Source organism: Musa acuminata, chromosome BXJ1-5 (assembly GCF_036884655.1).
Source record: "Musa acuminata AAA Group cultivar baxijiao chromosome BXJ1-5, Cavendish_Baxijiao_AAA, whole genome shotgun sequence".
NCBI lineage: Eukaryota > Viridiplantae > Streptophyta > Magnoliopsida > Zingiberales > Musaceae > Musa > Musa acuminata.
Genome location: NC_088331.1, coordinates 9690754 through 9705022, shown reverse-complemented (window position 1 = coordinate 9705022; position 14269 = coordinate 9690754). Strand labels below are relative to the sequence as shown.

At 43.3% G+C, this 14269-nt stretch overlaps 3 protein-coding genes across 7 annotated transcripts in view; 1 reads left to right on the top strand and 2 right to left on the bottom strand.

Annotated features, from left to right (window-relative positions):
- LOC135673695 (GATA transcription factor 4-like) lies at nucleotides 1-3137 on the top strand. Of its 4 annotated transcripts, none has more exons than XM_065182904.1 (3): nucleotides 1-974; nucleotides 1059-2250; nucleotides 2342-3137. In XM_065182904.1, exons 2-3 carry the CDS (start codon nucleotides 1918-1920, stop codon nucleotides 3005-3007), a joined length of 999 nt encoding a protein of 332 aa, XP_065038976.1. In that variant the 5' UTR covers nucleotides 1-974; nucleotides 1059-1917; the 3' UTR covers nucleotides 3008-3137. The 4 variants fall into 4 exon arrangements, with proteins under 4 accessions (XP_065038976.1, XP_065038975.1, XP_065038974.1 ...); XM_065182903.1 differs by having other exon boundaries at nucleotides 1041-2250; XM_065182902.1 differs by having other exon boundaries at nucleotides 1-1358; nucleotides 1447-2250.
- Nucleotides 3138-6850: 3713 nt separating this feature from the next.
- Nucleotides 6851-11039, bottom strand: LOC103984848 (F-box protein At5g51380-like). The gene is made up of 4 exons (XM_009402407.3): nucleotides 9723-11039; nucleotides 7343-7604; nucleotides 7108-7257; nucleotides 6851-7022 (listed from the first exon to the last, which is right to left on the bottom strand). Exons 1-3 carry the CDS (start codon nucleotides 10868-10870, stop codon nucleotides 7171-7173), a joined length of 1497 nt encoding a protein of 498 aa, XP_009400682.2. The 5' UTR covers nucleotides 10871-11039; the 3' UTR covers nucleotides 6851-7022; nucleotides 7108-7170.
- Nucleotides 11040-11620: 581 nt separating this feature from the next.
- Nucleotides 11621-14269, bottom strand: part of LOC135673694 (structural maintenance of chromosomes protein 6B-like) — a 30362-nt gene continuing 27713 nt past the window's right edge. For both annotated transcript variants that reach the window (XM_065182899.1, XM_065182900.1), the window contains exons 23-28: nucleotides 13507-13586; nucleotides 13114-13192; nucleotides 12908-12965; nucleotides 12494-12591; nucleotides 12318-12412; nucleotides 11621-12035 (exon numbers count right to left, since the gene is read on the bottom strand). In XM_065182899.1, coding sequence (XP_065038971.1) covers nucleotides 11978-12035; nucleotides 12318-12412; nucleotides 12494-12591; nucleotides 12908-12965; nucleotides 13114-13192; nucleotides 13507-13586 — 468 coding nt within the window. In that variant the 3' untranslated portion in view covers nucleotides 11621-11977. The remainder of the gene's footprint in view (nucleotides 12036-12317; nucleotides 12413-12493; nucleotides 12592-12907; nucleotides 12966-13113; nucleotides 13193-13506; nucleotides 13587-14269) is intronic.

Sequence of the window (14269 nt, the reverse complement as noted above, 5' to 3'; positions counted from 1 at the left end):
AAAAGGTAGACGTCTAAAAATGAACACTAAAGTCAGTCTCGATAGCTATTAGTTTTCTTCGATTAGGGAGAAAATTATTGTTGGCGACCTACTACTAGTCATCAATATTTAGTCAATATCTGGTGGAACCGTTTCTGATGGATTTGCGGTGCAAGCACATCAAAATCTAATGTTTGCTTGTCCGCGAGAGAGCCTGCCTTCTCTATCCTTGTGTTTTAGTTGGCCATTGCTAATGCAGATGAGACTCATGCAAAAAAAAAAAAAAAAAGAGAAAATAAGGTAGAAAAAACTGACGAGAGCCACGTGCCGGTGGTGGGAGAAATGTGGTAGTGGGGCGCGAGGGACCCACTAGGGGAGTTGCAAAGGCTTTCCACCGACACCCACGCTCGCGAGTGCCCTCATCCGCGGAGCACCCCCCACTCCCACCGAAACGCGTCGCCGTCCCCGCCCGATCGCGGATTAAGCGGAGCTGTGGGAACGATTCATGTAAACACAGCGCTAATGACCACAATTAAGACGAGAAGAGTGGGAAAGAATTGGGCTGGCGTCCGTTCACGTGCATGCGTCATCGGAGACCACGAGCGAGCACGTGCGATGTGGCGGTGGTGGGTGGGTGCGGGATTCCCCCCTCGCATCGGGATCCTCATCGCCCTCACGTGATTCGATGCCCTCGTCTCCGACTTTCTATACGGCAGCCACGGCGCCTTCCTCATCAGGACCCGGTAAACAACTACGACAACATCCAGCGGGCCACGCTGGATCCGACGGCTCAGGATCCACATGAAGAAACAAGAAAAGTACCCGGTCCTTGGGCCGCATGGGTAGCGCGCGTACAGCTGGCGCCCGACGCCTCCGCTCGTGAGCTTGAGGGTGAGTGCAACACTGTGTTTGGTCGCCGGGGGGAGACTCCAGCCGCATGATGGGTGGGGGTCTCGTCAGAGATTTCACAGCTGTATCCAGTTGTCTCGGCGTCGGTATGTTTCCCTTGGCCTTTTTGTCTTCTTTTCTATTATTTACCTACGTCAACATGATGATAACAGTTACAAGGGGGGACTCAGAGGTGCGCCGGTGGTCCACACGGCGTCCGACACTGCATGTCTTAGTGACCGCTCGCCTCACCGCGGTAATCGCCACCTGCGTCCTCATCAACCACGGCACATGACGAATAGCATACAGGTATTCTGCCCGGTGTATAGTTGGGGCACGACGCCTCGAGAGGTCCGGCACCTCGTTGTCCAATGCGCAGCGCCTGCGGCTGTCCAATGGGACGCAGTGAATCCTCGTGTGCAGGTGCAGCGGTAGCCGAATGCCGGAGGCGCACGGCCACGGTAACTGCACAGTGCCCACAGAAAGAGAAGGTAACGTAACTAGAAACTCCCTGTTCCCTCACATCCACACGCAAATCGAGTCCATGGTCTAACCAGGTGGAGTTAGTTTTATCGGCAGTTAAAATGTCGATGACAAAACAGTCAACGATGGAGATCATTCACGTCAAGCTAATATGCCAAACTCACATGGGAGAGGGATAAATACGAGGGGGTTGAAAAAGTAACAGAAGACTTGGAGAGAGGAGAGGGGAGGTAGATGAGGGTGAGGGATGCACGTAGTGCATGAAGCCACAACCTCTTTCAATGCGCTCTCCCCCCTTCCCCACCCCCTCTCAGTCCGAGCGCCTCGTTACTTCCACAACGGCATTGATATTATTATCATTATTGGTCTCATCATGGCCACCTCCATTATTTGTAGCAATGTTGCAAATTTGTGAATGCCGTCTTGACCTCAATTCCCACCTCCATTTCTTCTCCTTCCTCTAGCTCTCGCTCGCTCACTCTCTCTCCACCCACCCTCACTGGGAACAGAACAAGACTAGGAGCTCGGAGTACCATAGTCCTTCGGTACGACTCTCTTTGCCTTCTGATGGCTCCGGAGTGGGAGATGGCAATGATGGGAATTGGAGCTTGCTATTCTATAAGCTCAGCGGCTGTTTCACCACTTCCCAGCACCAGCGCTACTCCCACTTCGCCTGCTTACCTCTACGGTCCAGTTCCGCCCACCGCCGACGCCGGTCTCTGCGTCGATGACCTCCTCGACTTCTCCCATCATGATCTCTTCCCTCCTGTTGCCACCGACACCCTTTTCTACGCTACCACGACGGTGGAGCCGTCGTTGACCACCGGGGGCAGTACGCTATCAGAGGAGACGTTCTCTGTTTTCCGATCTCAGCAGGCCTCCTCCGACCTTTACATTCCAGTGAGTACTCCACGAGAGCTCGGAATAAGACTTCGACACGCTTCCTTTAGGTAAAGAAGGGGTACTTAAAGCTTTATTTACTATTGTGCAGCACTGCGAGGACGCAGCAGAGCTGGAGTGGCTGTCCAAGTTTGTGGAGGATTCCTTCTCCGACGTGCCTTACGAGACCGGCGCGGGCATAATAACGCCTCGGGTGGAGCAGTCGGCCAACGGCCCTGGAGCTCGGAGCAAGCGCTCGAGCGCCGCTACTGGTGCGGTAGCGGCCGAAGCTTGGTCCTCAATGGTGGCGCCATTACAGCCACCAGCTCAGAACTCGCCTTCGTCTTCGTCTTCTTCGTCCTCCTCCGAGTTCTCGATGCCCAAGCCAAAGGGGAACGGTGGCGACAACATCAATAGGAGCAACAGAGGAAAGAAGGGCGTTAGCGGAGGAGGAAGAAGCGCGGGGATGGAAGGCGGGGCGGCGCGGCGATGCACGCACTGCGCGTCGGAGAAGACGCCGCAGTGGCGGACGGGGCCGCTGGGGCCCAAGACGCTGTGCAACGCATGCGGGGTGAGGTACAAGTCCGGGAGGCTCGTGGCGGAATACCGCCCGGCGGCAAGCCCCACCTTTGTTCTCACGCAGCACTCCAACTCCCACCGCAAGGTGATGGAGCTCCGCCGCCAGAAGGAGCTGCTGCTCCGTCGCCATCACCAGGAGAACCACCCCTCCTCTTCCGCTCAGCCGGAGCTGCTGTTAGGCGACTACGGGGCTTGCTAAGCTGCAACCGACGCTACCGTCGCAGGCCGACAGTCCCTTCCACCTCTCAAGGACAACTCTCGTTTGTTTCTAATTCTTCCTTGAACTCTCCACAAATCGGACGGTTGAGATCTTAGCAATCTCCTTTCTTTTATGGATATCTTTTCCTACTTTAATCTACCATTCTGGGTGGGATAAAACAACCAATGGTGGAATTCTGCGGAAGAATATGTGAAAGTACGTTCAAAGAAGAAACAGCAAGGATAGTAAAAAAAAAAAAAACGTAAATAAAACGGGAAAGAACTATACATCTTGACATGGCGCCCCGACGACGATTTGCCATTTCTAAATCGTATCGGACTCGATCCTGAACAGTTTCAACCAGAATCGAAACAGTCGATTCCGAAACAGAAATCGTCGGTTCTGAAACTGAAACCATTATCGATTCTGCAATCAAAACCGAAATCTTCTCAATTGTTAAAAGTTTAGAACACTGTCCAGTTTTCATGCTATCCACCTACTCCTATGTTCCCCAGTCAAAGTACTCCTAAATTCTCATTTATGTGCTATATCACACTCGATCTTCACTGAGCAAAACACAAATGGGATGAAAACACAGTTTTCCTGCTGTTTTCTGCACACAGCTGCAGATTTCGCTTCTCTGAAAGACAAATGAGAAATTTGTGTAGAATTTATATCACAAAGTTAAGCTAAATAGTTGTGGGGGATGATTTTTTCCACCATTATATTGGCCACATCATATGGAGGCAACCAGTTCTATTCTTTGCTGGATATGCCAATACACTTTCATTGATGATCAATAACCACATTAGATACAAACTCACCCACCCCAAAAGAAAGCAGGCTATGAAAAATATAATTACTGGATCTTAGATTTCTTTAAGGTAAAGATTCCTATTATAGTAAACATCAGAGGACAGCCACTGATGGATAAATATTCCTCTTGTACTAATATATCAGGGAACACCCAAAGTTGTCGTGCCCTCGCAAGTGTCAATTCCTTTCATCATTGAAGAAAAAAACCTGTCAAAATTTCCATTTCAAGGAAACCATCTTGTACTTGAGACAGTACCCAGTTCTCTTCTACAAAACAAGGAGAAACTTCATTTGGTCCTACACAGAAATAATAACTTCTACGATACCTTCATTCCTCTATATCTTCCTCTAATTCTACCTAATCCATTCTGGTGTCTTCAATTGTCATGTCCAATGTCACTATATTTGATCCATCAGACTGACCAAAAGTAAACTCCACATCTAAAATAAGAGGCAACCCTTTTTAAAGGTCATGCTGCTAAAAGTGTTTATCTATACATGTCATGCTGCCAATTTCATTTTGATTTTAGACTAATATTTTTTTAGAGCCTAAACTATTGCTCTTTAGCCTTCTTCATGTTCTCTACTATGAACCCGGGGTTAATTATAAATTATCCTATTTAGTTAGTTAACTTTAACATTTCGATCTCTACATCTTAAAAAATTACATTAGCATCTCTATAATTATGAAAACGAATCATATGGTTCATTTATCCTAACGTCATTTATTTTACTAATGAAAACATGAAAATAAAAGATAAAAAAATAATTTTAACATTCCAGTTTGCGATGCTGGGAGACACAAGTGGATGTTATGGATGAGAAGAGCGACGATGAGAGATGAGGACCGCTCTGCATCGGCACTGACACAATTATCGAGCGACGAAAGATTCGTCGATGCAGATGCCGAGTGACCCTTTTGGCGCATCTACATTGGCACCAACACATTTGCCAAGCTACGCCACTTTGCATCTATGTTTGCGTCGACGTAAATGCAGAGCGATGAAGGACCACTTGATAACTACGTTGACGTTGATACATATACAGAACGGCCCTCACCTCTTACCGTAGCTCTCCTCATTCACAATAACCATCCACGACCCCCAACTGTACTGTCGTCCGTCATCACCGACTCGAATATTAAAATTATCATTTTATCTTTTGTTTCAGTTGGTAAAATCGACAATAGGATAAATAGACTTAGATATTTCACTTTCGTAATTATAAAGATATTAGTATAACTTTTTAAAGTATAGAGATTAAGATATTTGAGATAATTAACTAGATAGAATAATATATAATTAGCCCATAAATTGGAGTTTCACTTTTAATGATTTTAAATCATCATGAGTTAAAGTGAAATTACTGTCGAGACAGTCCAATTTGTGCTAGCTTGATACCTTGTTATAACACCAGTAAAACAAGCTCAACTTTTAGATATGATAAATACCACAATTCTGACTTTAACCAGGCAATTTTGAGGCTCTATCCTCCGAAAAGGATGCTATTACCGAGATGCATAAACATGTGATAAATATACTTATTGTTTCTCGTGTATCAGACCATTAAACCTACCCTATGATCATTCATATTACAAGGTCATCAAACAAAAAATATGTTTAGGTATTCAAAAACAAGAGAGAGTCTGCCCGAGCAATATGAAACGACACTCGATCGCTTTGGGTCATTAGATTTTTATAAAAAGAATGAAGCAACATCTGAAATGCACAACGAAATATGGAAGAAGCAAAGTTGCAGACAAGCACAAGATATCTTCAAACGTAGTGATTGTGGTGCTAAGAACAACCACCATCGGCAAAAAGGGGGAAAATAGGCGAGTAACGAGCGCAGGGTTCATCCAAGATGCAAAGAATTTTGCAGTTCTGATAAATATACCAACTACCAATTATCATGTTCTGAAGTGAAATGAATCGGCTAGGGTTTGCGAAAACCCAAGAAGAGCTGCATAACATCAACAGGAACCCTAAATTACGGAGAGAAATATGACGATTACCTTCTGTCACGGTTGTAATGGAGCCAATATGAGATCTGGAGAGAAGACAATGGCCGATCCGCATTGCGCCCAACCCGCTCCTCCACCTGACATTCCACGATTTCAGATAGAAACCAACACTTCTCGATGGGATGCAAGAAGACCGATATAAACAAAATCGCTTACAGATGTACGCAACATCCATTTCTAGTTCAGCGGAAGGAAAGGAGAAGGCGAACGGAGATCGCCGGCTGCTCCTCCCTGCGGCTTCTGGCGTTGCTGACCACCCCGATTCCGTGGATTTCTCCTCGTTTGAGCCAAGTGTTTCATTTCGAGCGTTCATATGGTCCACAAAACAAGCGCGCCAGAATGTTAAAAAAGTTTCCATTATATATATATATATATATATATATATATATATATATATATATATATATATATATATATATATATATAACTATTTTCATGAAAATCCCTTCATGACGTTAAGACATCGCGACGTCTTTATTAACACTTCGATCGTTTGTTAATGATTTGGTATCGTAATTGTAGCTTGTGATTTAGCCTCTCATATTACTAATGAAATATTTATCCTTATTTTGTGAACAAAAAATAAAAATATCAGATTCAAGATATAAATAATAAATAAATAATATCATATTCTTTATTAAGTAAATATTATGATAAACTAATTATATATTATCTTCTATAATTAATTATTCTTAATATTTCAATCCTTATACTTTCAAAAAATATTTAATCACGTTTCTTTTCATCATCATCGATCTTATCGGTAAAAATACCAATATATTAAGTTAAAAAAAATTAAATTAAATATTTCACTTTCATAAACATAAAAATCTTAATATATTTTTTAAAATTATAATAATCAAGATGCTAAAGATAATTTATTATAAAAATTATCTATAATTAACCCTATTATAACTTGACATAGCTTTTAAGTAATGCACATGTAAGAACACCTAAGATTGCTCGGCACTTGGAATCGACTCTGAGCAATTAAACCAAACATGTGTAGGAGGGAGAGTAGTTCACCCATATATTAAAATTTTGATGTCACATAGTCACACATCTTGATTTGCTTCTTCTGACAAAGTCTAGTAAACCTATGAGATCATCATTCAACCAGAATTAAGAATATTGCGGACGGTTATAAGTCTTGAGCTGCCTACACATGAACTGCAACTGCACGCAGGGAAAAAAAGAATGTTAACCAGAAGACATGCATTCAAAAGCACAGATGTAACAGCGCTTTATAATCGTTCCTTACCAGCCGAAAGAGCAGTGCCCCTCATGTCTCATGCACACCAATGTACAACACTACTTGTGCTAATCAGTAGTTAACCATAGCTTCTCTTCTCGACTCTTCCATAATTCCTTCTTCCACTTCTTTTAGCCGTCGACGACCCTGCAGAATTCGCTGCAAAGAACACTAAGTTCAATTTGTCTGTTTTGTGAGAGCAGAGGCACCAAATTTGAAACATAGCAGTAACCAAGATTCATACCCGTTTGAAAAATCTTCCACCCTTCTTCCTTAGGTCTGTCCCTGCAAGAGTCACAGCAAGGACAGATTTGGTATCAGGTCGCCACTTCAACTCTTTGAGAACCGAGAAAAGGCTTGATAGAGCAGGAGATACTTCATCGTCCTTTATATTATTGCATGAGACGACTATAAGTCCCTGCAAATCTGGCCAGGACAGAACTACTGATTCAAAACCTTCGGTTGTTAAAAGTGAGCACCCTTCTAATGAGAGAAACTTCACCCTCCTGCACAGAGATCAAAAAGCAGAAAAAAGAGACTTCAAAACATTAAAAATACTTTTACAAAACCATAAGAGTGTCAGAACTTGAACCCCAATCAAACCAATCAGTGAAATTAAAGTTGCTGAATATCGAGTCAAAGAGATACCCAAGGCAAGAATTCATCATAAAAGCATCACCAAGAATAATAAACACAAAGATGTTTAGCTTATACAAATACCTTATAATTTGCAAGACCTGTTTGAAGAAAGACAGTATCCAAAATAAAGTTATGTTAAACAAATTAAAACTCTCCTTTTCATCCTAACATTCCAAAGCATTAAAGCATTCCAAAGAATGACTTGAATGCAAAAAATACTATCCTGCCATATTATTACCAACAAAACAACAATACATTTTTTTTTTTGTCACATCAGTTAGCAACTCCATCATACCAACTAGTAAGACTATGTACTCCGAATATATAGGACAGCAAAATAATTTCCCATGAGAAGGCAGGTAATCCTATGGGGGAAATTTACATGCTTGCCATCAGAATCAATATCCTCAGAACCAATTACAGACCTAAAATGAATCTTAAATCTAAAAGAGAAGATAAAAAGACAAGCAAGTGCAGCTGCTATAACCCGGAAACTGAAACAAGCCTAAATAACCACCTCAGTGTCTGCTAATGCTATGCGATATTTAGTAGGTAGGACAGTGAGACAGTGCCAACAAGCATCTGTGACAAGGAAAGAAGATTATGATGAGGGAACTTAATGATGGTGCTCCAGGCAGTAACAAGGCAATGACTGCAGAATGTTGTGCTCCAAGGTATCAGAGGACAGAAACAGAGAACAATGATGGATGGTGGAAAAGGAATGGTCATCCAATTGTGGTCAGGACAAGCAGATGAAGAGCCTCTGTGCAGCAGTGAGGTTGTGGTTAGAAGAGGGTGGTATTGAGCAATAATAGCAGGCCAGAGAGGTAGGATGGTGCAACTCAACCAAAGGTACATAAAGCTACCGGCATGCAGCAGCAACTTGGTTCTCTTACATGGGCTAAGTTGTAGATTTTTTATTCAGTTGCAAACGACCCATCATCTGTTTTCAGTTTCTTCTTGGCCAGCATGGTTCAACCGCACCCAACGAAAGAGGCTGCATGAAGGTCCAATTGCAATTTGCCGCCTCCAATTTACAGTCTTTTCCTAGATGATGCATGCGAAATATAACATACTTTCAAATGTCAGTATATTCCAAGTACATGATGAACGACCCACCCATGAACTCTTTTAATAATGTACAAAAAGTTCCCACTCCTACCCTAGTACCTTAGCACACTCACGAAGCATATTGGTGGTCCTGCATAACACAACTCAGTCTCAACATTGCTGAACCAATTCTATGATGTCTATTGGTAAAAAAACCTGAACAGACTTCAAGGAAATACAAAGATGTGACTAACTAATTATATGAATCAGATGCTTGACGCCTGATGATAGAAGCAGAGGTTAGTTATTCACTGTGCTCGATCGAATCATTCAACAAGAAATAGAAGAAACTTGATAAAGAGAGACTTATTCTGAGTCTACACAAATGGAAACAGCAATCTGCATGAAAAGCTACTCCAGTAAGTAGTTTTCTGAGAATAAAAAAGAAAGCATGACCCAGGAAAGCTTGAAGACACAAGACTCCAATATATCAATAAACTATTTCACATATTTTACATAGAAAGATCATGTAAAATATGCCAACACTCTTTCCAATAAATTTGTACATGATCCCCCTAGGCTTTCAGTGAAAAGCACAAAATACAAGTACAGAACTCCCAAACATGCCTTGACCAAGGTTGTCGCGTGTAACTGGAAATAAGGTATCATCATCATCCAAAGAACCAATCCTCTTGAGATATTGCAACTCTAATGCTCCTAAATGAAATGGCATTAACTAGTTACTAGAACTTCAATGTTAGCTAAGAATTTTAACAAGATATGTCTGTGAACTTTGAGTCGTGAAGGATCAAAGACCAAGCTGCCTTGAAAATTCATCAGCAGATTGGTGTAGAAAGAATAAATGGCAGCAATTACAACCATACGATTAAATAAATTGAAGATTAATGCAAAGGTCGTTAGAGAAATATTGTTACCTGCAAATGCTCAAAAGAGAGAACTTGTCATCGTCCATTCCCCAGCAATTCTCAAACACAACATCCCTAACGGCCTCGCACACCATATATAATGCTTGTAAGCTTCTCTTATCCCGCAGCTGGCACCGCCGCATCTGTAGCGTCTCAATGGTCGGACACGTCCCCAAATGGTCCAATGGCCCCGGCTCAACGTCTATTCTCCTGCAGCTTTGCAATCTCAGTGTCTTAAGGTTCCTGCAGAAGGACAACGCAGCTATCCACCCAGCGTCCATCCGGTGGTCGGAGATCGTCAATTCCTCGAGCATCATGCAACACCGCCCTATGGCAGATACTCCATCATAGCCACCCTCGCACCCACTGAGCTCCAGCTTCACCAGCCGCTTGCAACCATGGGCCAGTATTGTGAGCCCAAAGTCCGTGACGCCAGGCCCACGGTAGAGCCCCTCGACGTATCCCACCAGCCGCAGGATCTGGAGGTTCTCGAAGCCAGAGATGGGGCGAAGGGCGAGATCGGAACAACGGTGGAGCTCCAGCTCCTGCAGAGTGTCACATCCTCCGGCGATCGCCATGAGGCCGGCCTCCGAAGCGGTGGATACGAGGGAGAGCTTTCGAAGGCCAGGACAGTCGCGTCCGATGATCTCGAGGCCGCGATCGATGACATACGGCTCGAGGAAGTGGCATTCACCAACGGGAGAGTCGGCGTGGGTGTCGACGGCGACCGAGACGGGGCCACGGGTAAGCAGGACGCTGCCACCGGCAGCGGGAGAGGAAGGGGAAGCGAAGGAAGCGGGGACGAGGTCGAGATCAGTGAGGCAGGGGTAGCGGAGGCGCAGGCGGCGGCGGTCGAGGAAGGACCAGTCGGGTATGGTCAGGGAATGGCAGAGGCGCCCGACGAGGCGGAGCCATCGCTTGCAGACGAGGGAGGCGGGTAGGCGATGGGCGTCGGGGACGGCAGCGAGGATACGGAGGATGAGCTCGTCGGAAAGCAGGGTGGTGAGGTCTGCGCTGGCTCCACCGGGTCGAGGCTGCGACGGGGGATCTTCTGGGGTTAGGGTTTGGTCACCGGGCGGCATCTTGAGGGCTACATGTTTGAGGGGTTTGACGGCGAACCAGAGGTTGGGCCATCTCCTCAGACGGTGGTGGTGCATCTAGGATTCCGGCAATGGAATCGAGCGACGGCAGTGGGAATGGAACTAGGAGAGGGCGTAGTGCTTCGCCGATGCATCCCCCCGCGAGACGCTTCCCTTCTAATCTCTCTCTTTTTTTCTACCTCTTCATCTCCGTGCAAGCGAGCGCGTGCGACTGTTTAGTTTTGGGTTTCGCCGCTCTTCGATTCAAAGTTTTTTGTTCCCTCCCTCTTGATTCTGAAGTGAAAGATAAAAGCACACGTGGATGTCTACGTGGTAACGACCGGCTCTCATGAACTGTGTCGTGACTTTAGTCGGCACGTAGGCGCAGTTTCTTTTTGAAAGCTTTCTTATTAACAAACATAAAAACACGCCAAATGTTTAACGCTTCAAATGACGTGATTTGGGAGTTTGAATTGGGATATGATCCCAAAATTGCGGCATCATATGGGTTCCGCTTGACTTAAGCGTTGATATGATCTGCGCATGACATCAAAGTGAGAAATAATAGGGTTTGCCTCCCTATTATTACAGATGATAATAATAGGGAGGCAAACCTCTTCCTCCCACCAAAGACTCGATTACATATCAGATGATAATAAACTGACAATATATTTTCTATCAATAATGCTTCCAGAACGCCAAGTCTCACATGACCCAAAAACAAAGCAAGAGTGTAACAGGATCAAACAAAATCATTAATTAGCAAGAAAACGGCATTAGCCAGCAAGAAGACTAATATTCAACATTTCACAGCTACTGCGAGAAATCTGACAAAAACTCACGCAGCAAAACGACACTTCCAGCGTGAGTATTAATGATGCTTCGTATAGCAATCATACATAATACATCCCCATTACAAAAAGGATTTGAATAAGAGATTCCTGTACATAATATAGTTGGTACCTGTTGACCTTTTTAATGGACTCCTGTCCATAATACAAGAGATTCCTGTACATAAGTTCTAGCTCACGATGGTACTCGAGGATTCTTTTTCGTGGAGCTCCTGCTACGGCCGAGTGCCTTTGCAAAGGGTGGAGTGTTGTGCAAAATATGACAACCAAATTAGAGATTTGTTTTTCCCCTCTATAAGAATTGGATAATTTATACCACGGGCGCAAAGACAAATCAACCACGAGGTGCTGCAATCTGCTGCTTCCGGACCCTTTCTCCAGGCTTCACCATGCTGAACGGGAAAACTAGATATTAGTCCATGAACAGATACTACCACCTCTGGGTTGAACAAGTTCAAAATTCACTAGGCTGGCCCATCGCCCGATGACTATGAATGGAATAGCCCATCACCGGAAAATTCACTGGGGGGGGGGGGGGGGGTTAGCTCATCTCAAAAAAAAAAAAAAGGAAACAACCCATATGTGTATGTGCCAGTCTGTGAGACTATGACACCACAAAATTTGCAGGATTGGCCCATAGTTTTATGTTTTCGAATCATAAACGTGGCTCTTACCTGATGTCATGCGGAGTGATGAATATCCACTGAGAGCCTTGAGTCACTGCAAAGTCCACAAGAGTTTCCAAGCTCATCTTCCGGCTCACAGCATCCTGGAAAACACAAGAGTAAATGTACGCTAATGATCACAGACAACATTGAAATAAATGGGAAGAACTAAGCTGATCACTCACCATGAACACATCAAACTCATCCATGGCACGAAAAGGTGCTTCTGTCATTTCATGAAGAGCTAATGCGAAGCAGAGAGTAGAAAAGGACCGTTCCCCACCTACGAATACCATGTGTATCAGAAAATGATAGGTTTCATAACCATGAGGCAAGCAAACGAGGGAAATTGAGAGATACATTGCCCGACAAACCAGGAAAAAGAATAAAAATAATAGAAATATATATAACCATTGCACCAGATCAATATATCTTTTGTTTACAAAGACACGCAAATGTAATCAGAGAAAGCACCAAAATGCCCAAAAGGACAGCAAAGGGGAGAACACAGAAACTTCAACTAATAAGAAATTCTGGAACTATTTTGTCAGAAACAGTGCATGTTGCACTTGCACAATAGTAAGGAAGCAGCACAAGACCTGAAAGCCCCCTAATATCACGAACTGTTGTGCCAGATGCATCTTGAGGCATCTTTACCTACAAACAGTATCAGTTGTATTTCATTATACTTGAAGATAAGGGAACTTTACAAAAATGATTTTAACTCAACATAAGACATCACAAAGCAAGAATATGGCTAATACATATGAAACCTGTATATGGCAAACACAAGTAACAAAGTTACCTCCACTGACAGGACCTTTTGTTCATAATCCACCTTAATGTGCCCACTAATGCCCTTCTTCCTCAAATGTCCATTAAACCTGGACAGCCAAGTAACATTTGTCACTGACATCATTACAGAACGCAGTCTCATAAAGAAACCACTTTATTGAACATAGGCAAATTAGCATATATACAATTGTACAGGTCCATAATTATGCATTTACTATTAAAATATAAACATTTTACATCAATTTTTTTAAAAAAAATCTATGCATAGGTACCATGAAAAATTTTGTAGTAGTTATTTAATACACAACCCTGAAATAAAGTTCAGGAATATTTATATATAGTTTCTAAGCATAATTTCTTCAACTTAAACCAACAAATAGGACAATAAGCAAATTGCACATACTGCCAGGTCAATTGCCGCTTTAAGAGCGTTGCATTCCTTTGAAATTTGCACCACCGCAGATCAAGTGCCTTTTGGCATGCCTACGACAAAATATCACTGCAGTTAGTGGAACGCAAAACACAAAAGGCAAAGAGTATAGCACTATTAGTGTTGTTTGATATGCATTATCTAAATGCTTCTCAAAGAACACTTAATAAATTAGCCAAAAAAACCTAATAGCTCTCCCCACCAAAATGGGGCATTGGAGGGAGGGGCAAGTCTTAATAAGCCATTAAAGCAAGACGACGTTCCTACTTATCTAGATGCTTGCCAGAAAGACATCGGCCACACAATATTTAATTTATGTAAAGGCATCATATATCTTACTAAAATAGCCAGAAACACCAAATGCCTTTCTCCCCACCAAAAAGGGGCATTGGAGGGAATAGAGCAAGATGACATTCCTACTTAAATAGATGCTTGCTAGAAAGACATCAGCCATGCAATATTTAATGCATGTAAAGGCATCATTAACCAAGTAAACCAAAACTGAAAATATCCAATGCCTTTAGATAACTTAAGGTATTAATGCATGTAAAGGCATCATTAACCGAGTAAACCAAAACTGAAAATATCCAATGCCTTTAGATAACTAAAGGTATCTAAAGGCATATCAGCCAGAACTGTTTATGTATCATATGTATGTATATTAACCTGGCAAACTAGCAAGGCAACAAATAATAGGTTCCATAACTTTCTTCGACTAACAAGGATATAATCCAAA

Excerpts from the sequence above, each read along its gene's own strand:
- LOC135673695 (XM_065182904.1), top strand. The coding sequence starts at position 1,918 with ATGGCTCCGGAGTGGGAGATGGCAATGATGGGAATTGGAGCTTGCTAT. Across the intron at positions 2,251-2,341 it reads CCTCCGACCTTTACATTCCA|CACTGCGAGGACGCAGCAGA; the intron begins GTGAGTACTCCA and ends ACTATTGTGCAG.
- LOC103984848 (XM_009402407.3), bottom strand. The coding sequence starts at position 10,870 with ATGCACCACCACCGTCTGAGGAGATGGCCCAACCTCTGGTTCGCCGTC. Across the intron at positions 7,605-9,722 it reads TCTCTTTTGAGCATTTGCAG|GAGGGTGAAGTTTCTCTCAT; the intron begins GTAACAATATTT and ends ATCTCTGTGCAG. Across the intron at positions 7,258-7,342 it reads GTGGAAGATTTTTCAAACGG|CGAATTCTGCAGGGTCGTCG; the intron begins GTATGAATCTTG and ends TGTTCTTTGCAG.